Source organism: Rhipicephalus sanguineus, chromosome 8, assembly GCF_013339695.2.
Source record: "Rhipicephalus sanguineus isolate Rsan-2018 chromosome 8, BIME_Rsan_1.4, whole genome shotgun sequence".
NCBI lineage: Eukaryota > Metazoa > Arthropoda > Arachnida > Ixodida > Ixodidae > Rhipicephalus > Rhipicephalus sanguineus.
Window position 1 is genome coordinate 19805943 of NC_051183.1, and position 20375 is coordinate 19826317.

Genomic DNA, 20375 nt, shown 5'->3' on the forward strand with positions numbered 1-20375 from the left:
CACGAACTCACAGAGGCTAAAACTTATGCTCGATAAACAAAAATACCCCTCACATGTAATTGAGGACGCCGTTCAAAAAGCCAGAAAACTGAAGCGTGATGACTTACTTGTGAAGCGGCCACCGCAACAAGACCCGCAACGGACAAACCTCTGCTTAACTTACAGCACGAACTTTCCCAATGTAAACAAAATCCTTAAACGACATTACAACATTCTGGAACAAAGTGAACGTCTGAAACGCGCATTTCCATTCGCCCCTGGCGTCGTTTACCGACGACCACGCAACCTCAAAGACACACTTGTGCACTCTCAGATCAATACTTCACCCCCTAATAATTCATGCCGACCTTGTTTAAAGTCACGATGTCTTGTATGTAAAGCGATGCGAGAAACAGACAAGGCAACCAGCACACACTCCAAGTTTTCGATTAACATACGAGGAAACCTAACATGCGATTCATCTAATGTGGTATACCTACTCGAATGCAACGTGTGCAGTATGCAGTACATCGGACAAACAGAAACACCATTTAGGATTCGTTTCAATAATCACAGAGCCCATGCGAAATCAGCCCCAAGTCTACCTCTATCAAAACATCTCAACCTTCCCGACCATGCATTCGACAAACTATCAGTAACACTCTTAGAAACGGGATTCAAATCAAACCGAGAACGTGAACAACGAGAGTCATACCTCATCCACCGATTTAACACCCTCGAAAGAGGAATAAATGAGAATCCGGGTACACTTGCAGCAATTAAAGCATTAGAAAACAATAACGGCAATAATGACAATAATAACTGAAGAGTTCACGGCACTGCAGCTGCGACGGTCACTGGACAGCTGAAAATACTTCCAAGTGTAACTAATTTCTAAGTACAGCTGTCATCTCTTGCTGTTTCTACCTTACTAACCAATCATTTCTGTCAAGCATGACATGTCTGACAGCGCCCTTGTGCACAATCAGGAGCCCCCGACTGCGGAATCCAGGAGCGGGCCAAAATTGACATTGCGCCCGCTTGCTAGCCTTTCCGGCAATACGCGGCGGCCCCCCTTACGGGGTCGAGACGTCAACGTGGCACTGAGTAGTTAAAGGCTTAACTTCTTAAAAAAGCTCCTTTTTGTCCCCACACCGCACCGGGGATGAGACGTCCACGGGGCACTGAGTAGTTAAAGGCTTAACTTCATAAAAAAGGTCCTTTTTACCCCTCACCGCATCGCCGGAGCCACGAGGCGCTGCCTGGTCGGGAACAATACGTTAATGGAGGGAAGGATATGCAGGCCGCGAACATCTTAAAAGTGATCGTCGGAGGGGTGGAAGGGGGCGGCCGGAGAAAGGGGGGGGGGGTCTACCTCATGTTCTCACTTTTCTTTTTTTCTCTTTTTTTTTGTTTATTATTATTATTCCGCGTACCCTCACTCCTCTAAGATTGTATAAAGCTGAGCACCAACAAACTGTACCCTCATTCCTGATGAAGGCCAGACTCTGGCTGAAACGTCGAAATAAACAACGTTGTGACTTCTCACGGAGGATCTACTTGACTACTTGCAACGCTACGGCCACTCCACCACGATGCCTGCCTACTCAAGACCGGCCACAGGCGCACCTCCAGTTGAGCAGCTCTCACGAAAGTTTCCTAAACATCCACCCACCACAGCCATCATCGGAAACTCACAAACAAGGTATTTGCACCGGCATTTCAACCCGCATGACAGAGCAACACCTGCGATCATTACAATCCGCGGAGCCTCCACATTCGACATCGAGAAAGAGCTGGCCAGTATACCACGATCTGTGACCACGCTCGTTTTCCACGTCGGTACCAGCGAGCTGGCGTCGTACGGACTAGACGAATCGCTACGCCGCCTTCGTCGCCTGGTAAACAACACGCTACGAACACGCCAGGAACTTGAAAGACTCGTCGTTTCATGCGTGCTGCCACGTTATCCCAACCAACGCCTGGAAAGATCGAACGAACAATTCGTGCACCGCTTCCACCGGGAGGCTCGTCAATTCAACGAGACAGTCAAGGCCTACTGCCGAAGACCCAGCAAGGTGTCATACGTCGACTATCAATTCGAGCAGTTACCACCAAGGCGTTTTCTTGCTGCGGATGGGCTTCACCCGAGTTTTATGGGTGTCGCGTTGATTGCCGAAACCCTGAAGAGCGCACTCGGTCGCGGAGACCTCGAAGCTACCACGGGGTGGTCGACTCAACCTACCGCTCCCGTCAATATTCGTTCATCACAACAAAACACCCATGACACGAAGCCTACATATCAACATGTTCCCGGAGCCCCGCACCCACCCAACATCACAGCCGAGTTCCCGACGATCGGCGAAACTGTGACACCCGCACGCCCCAAGCACCCCCTCACCATTATCAACAGCGCACCACTACTAGGGGGGAAGTCTGCTGGACAGCCAAGACGCGCTCCTCTATTGCGGACAGCGAGACCAGAAGAACTACACGACAGCACCACTACGCCACTCCTCAAAGGGAAACCTGCCGAACTACGAAGCCGCGTCCCTCTATTGCGGACCCCGGGACCGGAACTCCCAACGAACACAGACATCCTGCACTCAACGATCGCCGGGAGCCCAATGCCGGAATCCTCCCTACAACGACGAAGGCCTGCCGGACATAACTACAATCTGCGGACTTCATCAGTGCCATCCCCGCACCCAAAAGAAGACTGACTTCCAAAATGTAAGTCCAGTTCATCGCTTCTCAGTTGCAGTGCCACCTTTTTTAAAGTACGAAAACTCGCGGACAAACGAATTAGACATGAACTGCATAAATCAACACTGCAAGTGTACCTTGGTGCTAGAATAGCCCCCAAGGGTATGACACTCTTCCTCACACCAGCCGCTACAAACCTCGATAACACGACCAAATAACATGGAAAAACGTCCTCCTTGAGGCATCTCTTAAATTAACAGAAATCGCTCTCAATCACAGTGATAAGCAGATAGAGAAACTGGTCGCTATGACCAACACCATTCTCCGCCATAATAACACTTTATCGAACGATGAAATCACCCTGTTAACAGAATTCGAACAGAAGAAATACCAAGCCATCATGACCACTAAAATTCATAAACTCAAAAGAGACCATGTCCCCAACCCCGCGTTTCCTGAGATAATCCCATACCACTACAACAACACCACCCAGGAAACCACTAACGGTACAAACGAGCACCCATCTATGAACACACCCTGTGACACTGTGATTGTAAACCTATCGGATACGAATTTGTCACCTGACGAAGAAAAACTGCTATCCAAAGGACTAAGCTTCTGCCCAACCACGAAACGTTTTGACGAATTTCACTTGCTCCGAGACCTCGACAACTTCGCTAGAAGTTTGAGGTTGCGCGAATATTTCTTGGACAGGCCTTCTAACCACGAAAACATTCACCGTCGTAGAACAAATGATTGGACACCGAACAGTAACCGAGACAAGTGTCTGGACCTTTATATCACCGCAGTACAGAAAGATATAGTAAATGAATACCACAGACAGAAAGGAAAGCGAGAAAACTTGACAAAATCTGAAAAAATTAGTATGAGAAATCTGGCATCTAGGACAGACATAACAATAAAACCCGCTGACAAAGGAGGAGCAATTGTGGTCCTTAATACAACCGACTACTTACAAGAAGCATACCGCCAACTAGACGACTCAAAATTTTACGAACGCCTCCCAGGGGATCCGACAGACGAATACAAACGTATCGTATCAACAGAACTAAAGAAACTGTTGGACGCAGAAAGGATAACCAACACTGACCACAAACTAATGCGAGCGTCATACCCTCGTCCAGGTCGCTTCTACATCCTCCCAAAAATTCATAAGCCCGGTAACCCCGGTCGACCAATCATATCAGGCATAGGTACAATAACTGAACCCATATCAGGGTACGTGGACAAATTAATAAGCCACATTCCATGCACTCTCGCGTCGTACGTAAAGGACACCACACATTTTCTTCGAGACATTGCAGGTCTGTGTGTGCCGAAAAACTCGTACTTGGTTACTCTTGATGTGTCCTCATTGTATACAAATATTCCTCACGATGACGGCATAGCTGCATTACAAAACATGTACACAGACCATAGACAACCTGACACCCCAGATTTCTCTGCAATCGCAACTTTGACGAGGATGGTCCTAGAATTAAATTCATTTGAATTTAACCAAGAGTATTTTCGACAAATTAGCGGGACCGCTATGGGCACCAAAATGGCACCCAATTATGCCAACATATTTATGGGAAAGCTAGAATCCGAATTTCTTGCACAAAGTTCCTTGAAACCACTGTTATACAGAAGATACATAGACGACATCTTTCTTATTTGGACCCACAGCGAGGATGAACTTCTCAATTTTATCGACACTTACAACGCTGTACATCCAAACATACACTTCACACACACCTACTCGCAAGAAACCGTAAATTTTCTTGACGTTACCGTAACGATAGAACAAGACAAACTTTCTACAACCCTATACCGCAAACCAACGGATCGACAACAATACCTCTATTACCGGAGCGATCACCCGCGCCACTGTAAAAACAGTATTCCATACAGCCAGGCTCACCGGTTTAAGCGAATCTGCTCAAAAGACGCTGATTTTGACACGAACTCACAGAGGCTAAAACTTATGCTCGATAAACAAAAATACCCCTCACATGTAATTGAGGACGCCGTTCAAAAAGCCAGAAAACTGAAGCGTGATGACTTACTTATGAAGCGGCCACCGCAACAAGACCCGCAACGGACAAACCTCTGCTTAACTTACAGCACGAACTTTCCCAATGTAAACAAAATCCTTAAACGACATTACAACATTCTGGAACAAAGTGAACGTCTGAAACGCGCATTTCCATTCGCCCCTGGCGTCGTTTACCGACGACCACGCAACCTCAAAGACACACTTGTGCACTCTCAGATCAATACTTCACCCCCTAATAATTCATGCCGACCTTGTTTAAAGTCACGATGTCTTGTATGTAAAGCGATGCGAGAAACAGACAAGGCAACCAGCACACACTCCAAGTTTTCGATTAACATACGAGGAAACCTAACATGCGATTCATCTAATGTGGTATACCTACTCGAATGCAACGTGTGCAGTATGCAGTACATCGGACAAACAGAAACACCATTTAGGATTCGTTTCAATAATCACAGAGCCCATGCGAAATCAGCCCCAAGTCTACCTCTATCAAAACATCTCAACCTTCCCGACCATGCATTCGACAAACTATCAGTAACACTCTTAGAAACGGGATTCAAATCAAACCGAGAACGTGAACAACGAGAGTCATACCTCATCCACCGATTTAACACCCTCGAAAGAGGAATAAATGAGAATCCGGGTACACTTGCAGCAATTAAAGCATTAGAAAACAATAACGGCAATAATGACAATAATAACTGAAGAGTTCACGGCACTGCAGCTGCGACGGTCACTGGACAGCTGAAAATACTTCCAAGTGTAACTAATTTCTAAGTACAGCTGTCATCTCTTGCTGTTTCTACCTTACTAACCAATCATTTCTGTCAAGCATGACATGTCTGACAGCGCCCTTGTGCACAATCAGGAGCCCCCGACTGCGGAATCCAGGAGCGGGCCAAAATTGACATTGCGCCCGCTTGCTAGCCTTTCCGGCAATACGCGGCGGCCCCCCTTACGGGGTCGAGACGTCAACGTGGCACTGAGTAGTTAAAGGCTTAACTTCTTAAAAAAGCTCCTTTTGTCCCCACACCGCACCGGGGATGAGACGTCCACGGGGCACTGAGTAGTTAAAGGCTTAACTTCATAAAAAAGGTCCTTTTTACCCCTCACCGCACCGCCGGAGCCACGAGGCGCTGCCTGGTCGGGAACAATACGTTAATGGAGGGAAGGATATGCAGGCCGCGAACATCTTAAAAGTGATCGTCGGAGGGGTGGAAGGGGGCGGCCGGAGAAAGGGGGGGGGGGTCTACCTCATGTTCTCACTTTTCTTTTTTTCTCTTTTTTTTTATTATTATTATTCCGCGTACCCTCACTCCTCTAAGATTGTATAAAGCTGAGCACCAACAAACTGTACCCTCATTCCTGATGAAGGCCAGACTCTGGCTGAAACGTCGAAATAAACAACGTTGTGACTTCTCACGGAGGATCTACTTGACTATATATATATATATATATATATATATATATATATATATATATATATATATATATATATATATATATATATATATATATATATATATATATATATATATATATATATATATACACTCATAAAATAATGTATATATTTTTTTGGCGAATGTATATATATATATACACTCGCCAAAAACGAATAAAAGGTGAAATTCATTATCTTCCGCTCTTGTTTGTTCTTTATATTTTTTTCTCACTTGATTGTATTGTTCACACCCCGGCCGCGGAGGCTGCATTTTCGATGGAGGCGAAAATGTTTGGGGCCCGTGTACTTAGATTTAGGTGCGCGTTAATGAATCCCAGGTGGTCGAAATTTCTGGAGCCCTCCACTACGGCGTCCCTCATAATCCTGTCGTTTTTTTGGGACGTTAAACCACCACGTATATTATTATTATTATTATTATTATTATTATTATTATTATTATTATTATTATTATTATTATTATTATTATTATTATTATTATTATACTGCTGAATCATTAACACTGCCATCACTTCACTGCCGACGAAATCGCTCTGATCTCTCATTTCTTTACAAGTTAGTCCACGGTATCATATCCTGCCCTGTACTTCTCAATTGTGTTAATTTTCGAATTCCGCGAAAGTTAACCAGAGAGAACAGACCGTTTCATGTACCCGCGTGCTTCTTCCAACTCTCTACCGTTCACAGAATACAATGTCTTTATAATATTAATTTTCTTGATCTTGACGTTTTTCATAGTCCACAATCACTGTTTTTATCCGAGCTTTGCACTTTTTTGACATAGTATGGCACAATGTACAAGTCTTCCCTTCTCCGTCTATCCGCATAGTTGTATATATGCAATCTAATTTTTTATTCCCTTCAATATTTCTCATGTTGTCTTATTTTACTCCTCCCCTTTTGTGTTCATTTCTCTTTGTCTACGTGTTTTTGCTCTTTTTATTTCTGAAGACTGTCTGTATTGTATTGTTTATTTTTATTTTTTTTTGCGTGCGCCTGCACAAAGACCTCACGGTTGTTCCTGGGCACGTTAAATAAATGACTGATTATTATTATTATTATTATTATTATTATTATTATTATTATTATTATTATTATTATTATTATTATTATTATTATTATTATTATTATTATTATTATTGTATTGTTCACGTGACTTCTCTGATCATGTGACATTCATGTTCATGTTGACGCCGGCAGTCATTTTTCGCGTTTGATGACACATCTAAGGCTTTCGCCTGAATACCTCGAAGAAGCTTTCTCAGTGCTATAAGGAAGAAACAAACAGGCAAAACACTCGGTGTCGCTTACTCCGAAACAGGAGTTTAACTCATATTGGCCTGTACTGAAAGTACAGAAGATATGCTGCACTTAGAAAACACAGATAAAAATGTGGCTTGCGGGAAAGCAATAGGCCGGATCGTATAAACGAGGCGACAGCGTTCCGGTTGAAATCACGGAACATGTCCATATCAGGTGGCATGGATCTGCCTCCATCACTGAAACGTATAGTCGGGTACAACTTTAGAAAAAAGGAGAGGCCCCGCCCATATGACCGAAGCGCGGCAGCCGATTGCCTCCGCGGCAAAGAAATAGTCCCGCTTCTTCTCCTTGAGCGGAGGCACCGGCCGTCCGGCTCGTGACGTCAGTCTAGAGCGCGCGCCCATTGGTGGAAGCGCGTGTGCATCCGCCTTTGAGGTGCAAATGCCGCTTTTTTCTAAAGTTGTACCCGACTATAGCTGTATACACACGTACGCAGCAAAAAAAAAAAAAAAAACTATCGAACACTGTTCTTGCCGCTGGCTTCGCCACGCTCATGTATTAAAAAATAACTCACGTTTTGTAATCCTAGCGACCAAAAACATGTAATTATTGCAGGTGGGTCGGGAATACACGCTCCGGGTCGCGTCGGATGTGGTGGATTCATTACGCACGCAACACGTATGCACGTCAGACATGTTTATTATTGCGATAGAAAGTATATGGGCAGTTTCGGCTGAATTTTGCCGTCCCCGTTGCCGCCATCATGCACCGTATATACATATATATATATATATATATATATATATATATATATATATATAGGCCACAGAGAAAAATAATTCAGAAAAACTATCCGACGTGCGGAATCGAACGGGCGACCTCTCGCTTCGCAGCGCACGGCGTTAGACGGTTAGGTCACGAACAGTGCCGTCTTGCAGCCTGCTAACGGCAAGCTATTTATATACACCATTTACTTCAGCATGCTTTCTTTGTCACCACATAGATGGCGCGATGTGCGCGCGTGGCGCGCTTTGAAGATCGTCGTCCCGCTCTTGCGAACGCCGTTGCTTTTCGCCCTACAGGGCGTGGTCGCCTTCGTGCGCTTATCTCGAGGAAAGAACCGGTGGGATGTAGCGGGGGGTACGCAGGCCACTTCGCTCGCTGCAGCGGCTGCGTTTGCGGAAGGAGAGCGCTGTTGAAACAGAAATAAGTAACAACTGTGACAACAACTGTAACAACTGTGACAACTGTGCTCGTCCTGTGTGTACCTATTCGTTCGTTTCGTGCGTCGTGCTTTATGTTTGAGCAGTGCGCTTCAAGGGTCGAGCTGTGACGCATTAGTTCGCGCTCGTCCTGTGTGCGTTCTTTTCATGCGTCCTCTGGGCTCGAGCGACGCGCTGGCAATTTCGAGATGCTTTCCGTTCTTCGCGTTACATTCCAATTTATTGCTATCGCATTCATTGCTTCGCCGTTGCGGCGAAACTGTGACTTTATCTGACAAGCTGCCGCGCCTTCTCAGGGTGGCCAGACTGGGCACATTCACGGCTTTTCGTGCCGCACAGAGGGCGCCAGATACTGCTGTATATAATAGCAATTATTAGATGCGAAGTATCTTAAGGCGGAGCGCAATCCGGTGGTGGTGTGCGGCGTGACCACCCTTACTGCGCATGCGCATACCCTCTCCACACACCTCCTCTCCACTCCCCCTCACCATTCCCCCTGTCATCTACCCTCTCTCATTTCCCCTCTCCACTCACCCTCTCCCCTTCTCTCCACTTTCCCTCTCCTCTCACCTCTCACATACCCCTCCCCCTTTCCACTCTTCCTCTGAAACGCGGGCTAGACATGCCGAAATTCTCTCCTGCGCAACGCCGCGATGAGCTCGAGCGTATGCACGTACCCTCTCCTTCTCTCTCCTCTCCTACGCTGCCCCCTCTCGCCCGCCTGTCGACCGCGTTCCCCGCTCGCCCTGTGAGAATTAACGACCAGGCTAGATGGAAGATACGACGTGCGTAGCGTCGCTCTTCGCTTTCCACGACGCGAGCTCGGTAGCATGCCCAACGAACGCCAACGGAACGCGATCGTGCAAGTGCTCCGGCTTCGCATCTACTCATGGTCCCCTTTAGCGGGAGATGGTGTAATTTTTTGCAGGCCTCTATTGCTCTTTGTACCGTGTTTTTAGGGGCGAAGCTCCTTAAGGCGGCACCCGTACGTCCCTCGTAGTCGTAGTAGTCGTAGTGCGTAACCAGTCGTAACGCTAGTACCAGATCTTGACCTCCAAGGTGGTGCCGGTGGGAGATTTTTCCTGTGCGTTGTTGAACAATAAAAAATTCGCAGCGTGCGCGTTAACTAAAAGCCGAATTCTTCTGTCTCTCATTCCCCATTAGCAGCCAATGGCATGTTCCAGTAGGAAACGTTAGTAGAAGTAGAAGTGTAAGTGTTAGCTAAAAGCCGACTTCTTCTGTCTCTCATTCCCATTAGCAGCCATTGTTTACCTCCAAGGTAGTGCCTGGTGAGATTTCTCCTGTGCGTGATTAAACAATAAAAATTTTGTTCAAAACGCCGTTGATTGATGAAATAAACCAACGAAAGACGCCAGATGTTTTCTAAAAGCAAAACGAAAAGACGCCAGATGTTTCTAAAGCAAAACAAAAAGACGCCAGCTGCTTAACGAAAGACGCCAGATGTTTTCTAAAGCAATGGTTTTCTAAACAATGAACATTCACAGCGTACATGTAAAATCAAAGTGAGCTGCAAGTCGTCATAACTCTCATCGAGCCTTTAGTATAAACGCGGCCGATCTCACGTCGGTGATGATGTACTGGGCAGAATTCACGGAAGATTCACGGTTTACCGATGAACCTCCGCAGCTTCGCCCACTCATCATCATTCACTCCGTGGATATGCTGTGATTTTTTTCCGCTACAGTGCCACGTTAATTAACTCGCTAACCCTGAAAGGTAATCCTTCTTAACTTATCGTTTTGAATTCCGAAAGTGAGTTCTTTTGCGCTATACTCCATATGGCAAGCTTTTGCGCTTTCAGTTTTAGAACGATTTCCGGGTAATAAGGCCAACGTTTCCTGTCACTTAGTCCCCGTCAAGTTTTTCATATATTCCCCTTCTCCAAGCCTTATGCCCATTAGCGTATGGGCATAAGGCTTGCCCATTAGCGTATGCTTTATAAATCCCTGTTTACGAAGTTATGGGTCCCTACTTTCCGTCTGACAGGTTATACGGAAGCCCGTATGTACGAAGCGTATACGAGCTCTAAACAAGAACTCGGCGAATGCTTCGCTGAGCTGCCGAGCTGACGGCGAAAATTTGCTATTTTCATGCCGAGTTTGTAGTCCATAATTTAAAGGCGGCATTACTTAAGCGCATAATTTTAGTAGGGAACTCGCTTTTCGTGGAGGTAAAAAAAAACGAGATGGAAAACATATTGACCGCTACGCATTCACGTGGCTTATTGCTATAGGGCTCCTTGTTTTCTGAGTTTATTTTTTCGGCGGAAATTGGGCGTTTATCGCAGTTTACTTTTTGTAAATAACCAGTTCTCCGAAATTCTGGATTTAATTTTGCATTATTTGCAACACTCTTATATCTACACGAAACTATATCTCAACACGAATACATCAAAACACACGATGCGTATTTTAGTCCTCTGGGAGGTTTCAACCGAATAACACAGATACACAAAATCACAAATACTTCAATACCAAAACCTACGTTTTTGCGTATATTAGAGCCTTAAAGCATGCTGTAACAGGCGCAAGCGTACTTTACGAGGGCCGTATATTGGATGTCGTCTGCCGAGCCCCATTGCCGCTGACACCTCTCGCTATCGTTGACAGCAAGAGACGTCGTTGAGGTCCCTCGCTCCGCGCTCGATAAGCCCTTCGTTAAATGTGCGATGGGCCTCGTCTTCAAGATACTGTTGACGTGAGGTGATGTTTATTTTGGCCAAACTGGCCTATGTATAACTAACTGCTTAAAACGTACCCTTTCGATAAAGAACGGAACAGGGCCATATTCGCTGTTAATACTGGAGTTTGTCGGATAAATCCGAATTGTCAAAACTTTTACCGGCGAGTGTTTATCGTATTTTTTTTTATTTATCCAAACACACGGAGCCCTACATGTTGCTGGCTGCGCGTGTCATATTTTTGGGCCTTTGGACTATTTTTGAAAGGTGAAAGCATTTGATGCCTCATCAAACACGAAAATTGACCGTGGGCATCTGCGGCGTCAACACGAGCGATGCAAATATCATCATCACTTGATCACGTCCCCATATGACGCCACAAATCGTCGCATTGCGTGACGTCATTATGACGTCACGTAACGCAGCCTTACATGATGACGTCATCACATTACATCATCGCCTGGTCACAGGTGGGCCGATCCTGAAGGCAGTGGAAAACCGCGTTAAGGGCAGAAAGTTTTCCGAGAGGGGCAGTGGAGGATCTATACATCCACTGAGAAGAAAAAGAAGATGGAATTCGCCTAATGCGACCCGAAGGCGAAATCGATCTTCTTTTACTTCTCAGTGGACTGGAAGGCTTTCGCCTTTCAGTCGCCTTAGGCGAATGTATAAGCGACCCTGCGAGGTTATTTGTTGTTCCTTGGCTGTGGCAATATATTTTGCGTACCTCGCTGCAACGGTGCAGTAGGTGATTCGAATAGTTCGTGAATAATATAAAAAAGCAAGCTAATTGGCGTACCGTCAAAGCTACGTGGATTATTCCGGGTTTAGATGACATGGTTTCCTGGACATATGAGAGAGTGCCGGTTTTGTTCGCTCGTTCCCGTTGGAACTGACTCAAAATAAAGGGCTTCTCATTCTTGGACTGTATACAGTAAAACACCCTGCACGTTCGCGATACAACCAGCGAGAAAAGGTACACCCGTTCGATTCTCCTTCGAAGCACTTGTTGCGACACGAAGCTACGTGGCGTTTTCTCCTTTGCGCTGTTCGCTTCGCTCAAGACGTAGAAGACAGTTGAGTGATAAGATAGCCGGACTGGAATTACGCAGACACTCTAGTCAACTATAAGTGGCTGGTTCGGCGGACTTATCTCTGTACTAATATCTCGAAATGAAGTGAGGAGTTGCTGACATCATGATAGAAAAAAAATTCGGCAGATCACACGTACCGTGGAAATCGAGGTTATGCAAAGCATGCGCGAGGAAGGTGATTGTGGCGTAATTTTTTACATTGAGCAAAACCTTACGAAACGACGCCAACGATATGTGCATATGGTATAAGCACACATACATGTTGAAGCGTTGCACATGTGCTATGTGACCAGTTGCTTAGAGTTGCGTAACGATGCAAACGGCAACAGGGGTATTAACAACACCAGCGCAATCCGCGCAACATCACCATCCCTTCCTTACCCCACCGTCTACGTAGAATGTAGTTGGTCTACATCCTTCGTAGACCAACTTCAGTGGTTGCCGCTTAGCGTATCCGTAGACTACCTGGGCGTTTGGACCCCTTTGTGACCTACATACAGTTATGGCATTTGCTTGCGCAAGGGGAATCTGTGTCCTCTTACAGGAGATATTTTTCTGGCGTATATCGTGGTTGTGGTGAACCACCACAACCACGATATACGCCAAAAAAATATCTCATGTAAGAGGACACAGTCGTGTAAGAGAACGCCTTACCATGGGTACCCATTTCAATTCTACTGATGGATGTGCGGTAGTGATGTGTTTCGTGCTGACTGGGACGACGATGCCTACCGTCGACGTTGGAAATTCAAGCCACAGTCGCACGAGACTGCCGTGTTCGTCACGCTCGATGTGCCACAAGGTACCACAAGGTGCCCGTGTTTCCATTAGCGAGGCCGTCTCTTACGTCGATATTGGCCGTCATCATGTACGGCTTGTCGATGCTCAGGCAAATTGAGACCGGTGGGCCACCCATATCACTTGCGTTCACCTTGGCCACTTTGGTCGGGGTATCGGTGTGTAGCTGGTCGTTCTTATAGCCAGTTATCGCATGCGGGATGACACTATACATTCTTCGCAGCGTCGAGGCAACGTGTGTTATAGCGGTCGACGTCCACATTGCTGTAGTATAGCCGGATGTCGTCAGGGCACGTAGCGGCGGCTTCTTGGCGTGTCACAAAGCGGCTCTCAATCAATCTGACGTCATACTCGGTCGGCATGAAGCCATCGCCCAGCCTCATAAGAAATGAAGAGACGGCTGCGTCATTCTGGTGCACCATGTGGACGAGTGGATGGCAGTCGAGTGTCTTCCAGCTCAGTTTCGCCTTCAGCTACCTCACTTGCCTTCCGTTTCAATGTGTATGTTCACGGTTACTGTGTTGATTGAGACTGTGAATCACCTGTGGCACATACCCACATACCACGAACTATGGTATGCGGGTATGTGGCACACGTGACTGAAGGAAAGGGTTTCATTACGTAGGCGACAGGCGTTTTGCGTTATTCATGTCATGACCAGTGAATCGTGTTCGTCATACACTGATCCCCTGCTATGCCAATTTCGGTCTTCTACAAGTTATGGAGACGACCAGGAGATCGCCCAAACGTAGGCGGCTATATAGATACCTAGAGAGAAACGGCCAAAGTGCCTGAGGTTCGTTAAGAAATTTAGAAGACTGTAGGTTTGGGCGTGTTGGTACAACATGATTATGAGTGCAAATCAGCGCAGCCGACAGGAGGGGACAGAAGAGAGGACACAGAGCGCTGAACTTCCAACAGTTTATTTCTTTTGAATGCCCAGTTACACACTGTTACACCAGCCATGTGCGAAACACAATGATGTTACAATTCATCACGTGGACAAACCTAAATAGATATTTTCCCTATCAATGAGGGCGACAAAGGGGGTACTTACACAATCATCCTTTAAAGAAAAAATCTTACCAGTCTCGATAATTTCGCGTGTGATGCCTGTGCTTTTGGCGACAATGCTGAAATCTGAATATATTGGTCGACACCCACACGTGCTACAGTGAGCGGACAGCCACCCTTGCTTTGACCGATCAACATTGTACAGATGCTCTTTCAAGCTATCATTCAAACACCGACCCCTCTGACCAACGTAATATTTTCCACATGACAACGGCAGCTGATAAACTACGTTACATAGACAATCTCAATTTGTTAGCGTGCTTTGTAGTACACGCCTGATTGGGTCTGGACGCTGGGACAGACATTTTGCACAAACTGCTCAATTTTTGTGGGGCCGAAAAAAACACGTTCACATCCACTTGCTGCGCTACTTTTTTCAGATTGTGTGCTATCTTATGCATATATGGAATTACAGCGAAATTCTGTCTCTCTGGCAGGTTGGCCTGCGTTAGTGTTAGTGTGGCCACTTGACTGAAGATCACGCAACAACCTTTCGTGACAGAGACTTGTACATGGTCAGGGTAACCGGACGGGCGGCCGGTTACCCGCCCGCGTCCGGTTGTGTGTGGCCGCCCGTCCTGTCGTTGTGTGTTCCTTTGCTATGTGTATGTGCTCTTTCGCGGCTAAAATATGTCACTAAGCAAGTACCAACCAGGCCAACAAACAGTCTTGTAGGGTAACCAGCCATGGTCAGCCTTACAGATTGCTCCTGAAAACTTTCTTGTGTTCAAAAGACTTGCGCAAAGCATTGGTAAAGCAGGATTTTATAATGCCTCGCTTAACTAGTTTAGAGTGCGCAGAATGAAATGGCAGAATTGTCTTATTCCCACGTGGTTGACATATCCAGCAAGAACGGCCATCATTCAAGAAGAACTTGACATCAAGGAACCTAATTTCGCAATTCCGAGACAATTCATGAGTTAGCCCAAAAGGTTCAAAACTATTCTGCATCAGATCGAAACACCAAGTGCGTCAGTTGTGTTCCGGGCATGGCTGGTTTAACAGTGTGTAACTGTATAAAAGCGAAGACATTCAAAAGAAATAAACTGTTGGAAGTTCAGCGCTCTGTGTCCCCTCTTTTTATTTATTATTTATTTATTTATTAGTACAACCTACATCGCCCAAGTGGGCATTATTGTAGGGGGGTAAAAAAAACACCGTTGTACAGTCCAAAAAAGTCAAACACATTCGCGCAGCTGCGCGTGCGCATTCACGAAAAGCACACATCTTGTAGTGACGAACGAAAAGCATCAGCGGGAAGATCGACAACACGCGCATCCAACTCATTCCATTCACGAATAGTGAAAGGAAAAAAAGAATGAGCGAAGACACCGGTACGACAGCTTGTAACGAGCGTGTGGCGCCCTGCCTAGCCTAGTTTCATGACCTCGCCAGGTTCGGCAGGCAACCTTGGTCGTGCGTGAAGAATAAACACTGACGAGCGCGGCTCGGCAGTCAGTAGCTGTTACCCCGCCATGCGTTTGGGTCGTCCTTGTTAGAGCGCGGGCGCCTCGGCCCCCCTCGTCCGCGGTCCCGGGGCGGATCGTGACACTGGCGACGAGTACAGTCAACGTGTCGACCCAGACCATCGAGAGCGGCAAAACAACGCCCCCCGCATCTGCCGCCATGCCGCTGTACGGAAGGCTCGAGCCGTTCGAGGGAGACGGGTCCGCCTGGCCCATCTATGAGGAGCAAGTTCACGTGTTTTTCCGCGCTAACGACACGCCCGAGGAGAAACAGCGGGACATTTTCCTGGCAAGTTGCGGAACCCAAGTCTTCAGTCTCCTGCTCGACCTCCTAAAGCCGGCTACACCGCATACCAAGACGCTCAGCGAGCTGCTCACTACCCTGCGCTCGCACTTCAGTCCGGCGTCGTCCACGCTAATGGAGCGTTTCCGCTTCAACAACCGGAGCCGCCGGGAAGGGGAGAGCCTCGGGCAGTTCGTCGCCGCGCTACGAGGTTTGGCGAGTACCTGCGCTTTCGGGGACCAGCTGGACTCGCTGCTACGGGACCGTTTCGTCTGCGGCATAAACAGCCCCGCCATGCAGACACGTCTCCTGGAACTTCCCGACCCCTCGCTGGACGACGTGGTGAAAGCAGCGCTGGCGATGGACGCGGCGACAAAAGACGCCGGCGAGATTGCGCGTGCGGCGTCAACAGAAGCGGCGGTCAACAAGATGGTGGCAAGGGACGGTATATGCAGTCGCTGCGGTGACGCCCATTCCCCCTCACAGTGCCAGTTCGTACATTCGCAGTGCTTCACGTGCGGAAAAACGGGGCACCTTGCACGAGTATGCCGAACGGGGAAGCAGAACAGCGCACCACAGCAGCAGCCTGGATCAAGCCCAGGTTCCACAACAGCCCGCGGTCAGGGTAGGCGTCGCAAGTGGCGGCGGGGACGTGCGGCAGCAGGCTCGGGTTCCTCCGCGGCCAGGCTCAACGTCGTGTCCGAGAACCCGCCGATTTTCGACATGTGGCACACAGGCCTTGTCCCGTCGTCTGTGCCGCCGTACGTGCTGACCGTCGAAGTTTGCGGGCGCCCCATTTCCATGGAACTGGACACGGGGGCCAGTGTGTCGGTCATGGCTGGCAAACTTTTCAAAAGGACCTTCCCCGGAGTGGCCGTCGAGGCTTCAGGCGTCATGCTGCGGAGTTACTCTGGAGAGCTTTCCCAGGTCGAAGGCCAGGCCCAGGTCAGCGTTCGTTTTGGCAACAGGGAAGCAACCCTTCCTCTGTATTTGACCAAGGGGTCATCACCGACGCTGCTCGGCAGAAATTGGATTTGCGCACTGGGTGTTCGGCTGCCAGAAGGCCAGGAAGCAGCCCTACATGGCTTACCAGACATCCCGAGCCTCCTAACAGATTTCCAGTCACTGTTCCAGCCAGGGGTGGGCACATTCGCCGGTACGACTGCTGGCATCCATGTACCCGAGGGAGTCCGGCCTCGGTTTTTCAAGCCTCGCCCGCTGCCGTTCGCACTGAAGGACGGGGTAACCCAGGAGCTGCAACGGTTACAGCGAGAAGGCATCCTGGTACCAGTTAAGACTGCGGAGTGGGCCGCTCCCATCGTTCCAGTCCCCAAGCGAGATGGTAGTGTCAGAATCTGTGGGGATTTCAAGGTTACGATCAACCCCGTCGCTACCGTCGAAAAGTACCCCCTGCCTCGGATTGAAGATCTCTGGTCGGCTTTGTCTGGTGGCCAGAAGTTCACGAAGCTCGACCTCAGAGACGCGTACCAGCAGTTGGTGCTCCAGGAGGCCTCACGGAAGTATGTCACGATATCGACAACTATGGGGCTTTTCCAGTATACGCGTTTACCATTTGGAGTGACCTCGGCACCAGCCATCTTTCAGAGAGAGATGGACAACCTCTTCAGGGGCATGAAGCACGTGGCAGTGTACTTGGACGACATCCTCGTCACCGGTATTGACGATGGAGACCACATGCAGAATCTGCACAACGTGCTGGCCCGACTTCAGGATGCTGGTCTCAAGCTCAAGCGGGAAAAGTGCGTGTTCATGGTTCCCAGTGTAGAATACCTCGGACACGTCATCTCCCAAGCCGGCCTGACTCCGGCCCCCCGCAAAGTTGAGGCTGTTCTGAAGGCGCCGAAGCCCCGAAACAAGAAAGAGCTGCAAAGCTACCTTGGTCTCATCAATTTCTACAGGAGGTTCCTGCCCAACCTGTCTGCGCATCTACAGCCACTGCACATTCTGCTTCGAGATGGCCAGCATTGGGTGTGGAAGAAGGAGCAGGACGTGGCCTTTGAGCACAGTAAACAGCTAATCACCAAGGCACCGGTGCTGGTGCACTTCGATCCAGCCAAGCCTGTTGTCCTTACTGTAGATGCATCACCCTATGGTGTAGGAGCCGTCCTAGCGCACAGAGACAAGGATGGCCAAGAACGCCCGGTGTCGTTTGCTTCTCGACGTCTTCACACAGCAGAGCAGCGTTACAGCCACCTGGACAAGGAAGGCCTCGCCCTCATGTTTGGCGTCGAGCGTTTTCACCAGTACCTGTGGGGCCGAAAGTTCGAGGCAGTGACGGACCACAAACCACTGCTGGGGCTACTGGGGCCAGACAAGGCGGTCCCCGTGCAGGCATCACCTCGAGTGGTACGATGGGCCTTGAAGCTGGCGGCCTACAGCTACCAGTTGGTGTACCGTCCGGGAAAAGACCTGGGACCTGCCGATGCCCTGAGCCGGTTGCCGCTGCCAGAGGTGCCTGCTGCTGTTCCAGAGCCAGCTGAAGTGCTCATGCTGGAGCATGCGTACCCAGAGGTACTCTCCAGGTCTGCTGTGTCGCAGGCGACCAGTCGGGACCCGGTCCTGTCCCAGGTGGTGAAGGCAGTATCCCGAGGGGAGGAGTTGGTGCAGCAGCCCTACAGCCACAAGGCCGCTGAGCTGAGCCTGGAGCAGGGCTGCCTACTTTGGGGTTCCAGGGTGGTGATCCCACAAAGTCTCCGGTCCAGGGTCCTGCAGTTGCTGCACGCGGGGCATCCTGGCGTGGAAAAGACAAAGATGGTGGCCCGGTCCCACGTTTGGTGGCCTGGACTGGACCAGGACATCGCTCACATGGTGCAGAGCTGCCAAGTCTGCCAGGAACATCAACGGGCCTCGCGTCATGTGGAGATCACCCCATGGCCATTCCCACAGAGGCCCTGGTCCCGCCTTCACGTGGATTTTGGGGGCCCCTTCAAAGGCCACTACTTCCTGGTGGTAGTCGACGCATTTTCAAAGTGGGTAGAAGTCCTACCTGTCACCACTCCGTCAGCAGGTGCGACCATTGCAGCACTTCGGCAGGTTTTTGCAGCCCAGGGGCTGCCGGACATCATAGTCTCCGATAATGGGCCCGCTTTCGCCAGCGCAGAGTACCTGGCCTGGCTGACAAAGAACGGAATCCGCCGAATGATGGTTCCTCCGTACCACCCTGCTTCAAACGGTGCAGCTGAGCGGGTGGTGCAGACTATTAAGGACAAACTTAAGAAGAGCCAGGCTGGGGATTTCCGTACGCAGGTCGCCCGCATACTCTTCCAGTACCGGACTACACCTCATGATGTCACCGGCCGTGCCCCCTGTGAGCTTCTGCTGGGACGGATGGTGAAGACACCGTTGGACATTCTGCATCCAGACCTCCGGTCTACGGCGCTCCTCAAACAGCTGAAGCAGAAGCTGGCTGCTGACAAAGGGTGCCGTCCTTGGCCATTGCCGGAGCCTGGAGTGCCAGTATTCGCCAGGAATTTCCGTTCTGGCCCACCTTGGTCTGCTGGACAAGTGGTCGCGCCTGCAAGCTCCTCCTCTCTGCTCGTACGAATGCAGGATGGAACCACATGGCACCGGCATGCTGACCATGTGAGGGCTAACCGCGGGACCTGGCTTGCATCCACGGCAACACCAGTTGCGGCCAGTGAGACAGCCATTTCGCAAGGGACAGGCGCCTCCAATGGTGCGCCACTAGTTGGGCCACCGGCAAGTTCAGTGCCATCTCTGCCAACCACAGCAGTGTCTCAGGAGGAATCAAGCGTGGCACAGGCAGCACCTGGTGCTACAGCACCTAGTCCCTCAACACCTGTACCCAGGCGGAGCAATCGACGACGAAGGGCACCAGACCGCTTTTCGCCTACCTAAATGAACGTCGAACCGGCTGGGACTTGTATTTTTTTTATGTTGTGTACAATAACTGGGGGTGAGGGGTGTAACGAGCGTGTGGCGCCCTGCCTAGCCTAGTTTCATGACCTCGCCAGGTTCGGCAGGCAACCTTGGTCGTGCGTGAAGAATAAACACTGACGAGCGCGGCTCGGCAGTCAGTAGCTGTTACCCCGCCATGCGTTTGGGTCGTCCTTGTTAGAGCGCGGGCGCCTCGGCCCCCCTCGTCCGCGGTCCCGGGGCGGATCGTGACACAGCTGATGTCACGGATTTTTTTCGAGCAATCATTTCTATCTTCTGTCCCCTCCTGTCGGCTGCGCTGATTTGCACTCATAATCGTTAAGAAATGGTCCGCATTTAAAACGTT

At 49.1% G+C, this 20375-nt stretch overlaps 1 protein-coding gene across 1 annotated transcript; it reads left to right on the plus strand.

Annotated features, from left to right (window-relative positions):
• Positions 1 to 15988: 15988 nt before the first annotated feature.
• On the plus strand, positions 15989 to 19990 carry LOC119403063 (uncharacterized protein K02A2.6-like). Its single transcript, XM_037670012.1, has one exon. It carries the CDS (start codon positions 15989 to 15991, stop codon positions 19988 to 19990), a length of 4002 nt encoding a protein of 1333 aa, XP_037525940.1.
• Positions 19991 to 20375: the final 385 nt, after the last annotated feature.

What these genes read in the sequence shown, in the direction of transcription:
- LOC119403063 (XM_037670012.1), top strand. Translation starts at nt 15,989, where the DNA reads ATGCCGCTGTACGGAAGGCTCGAGCCGTTCGAGGGAGACGGGTCCGCC.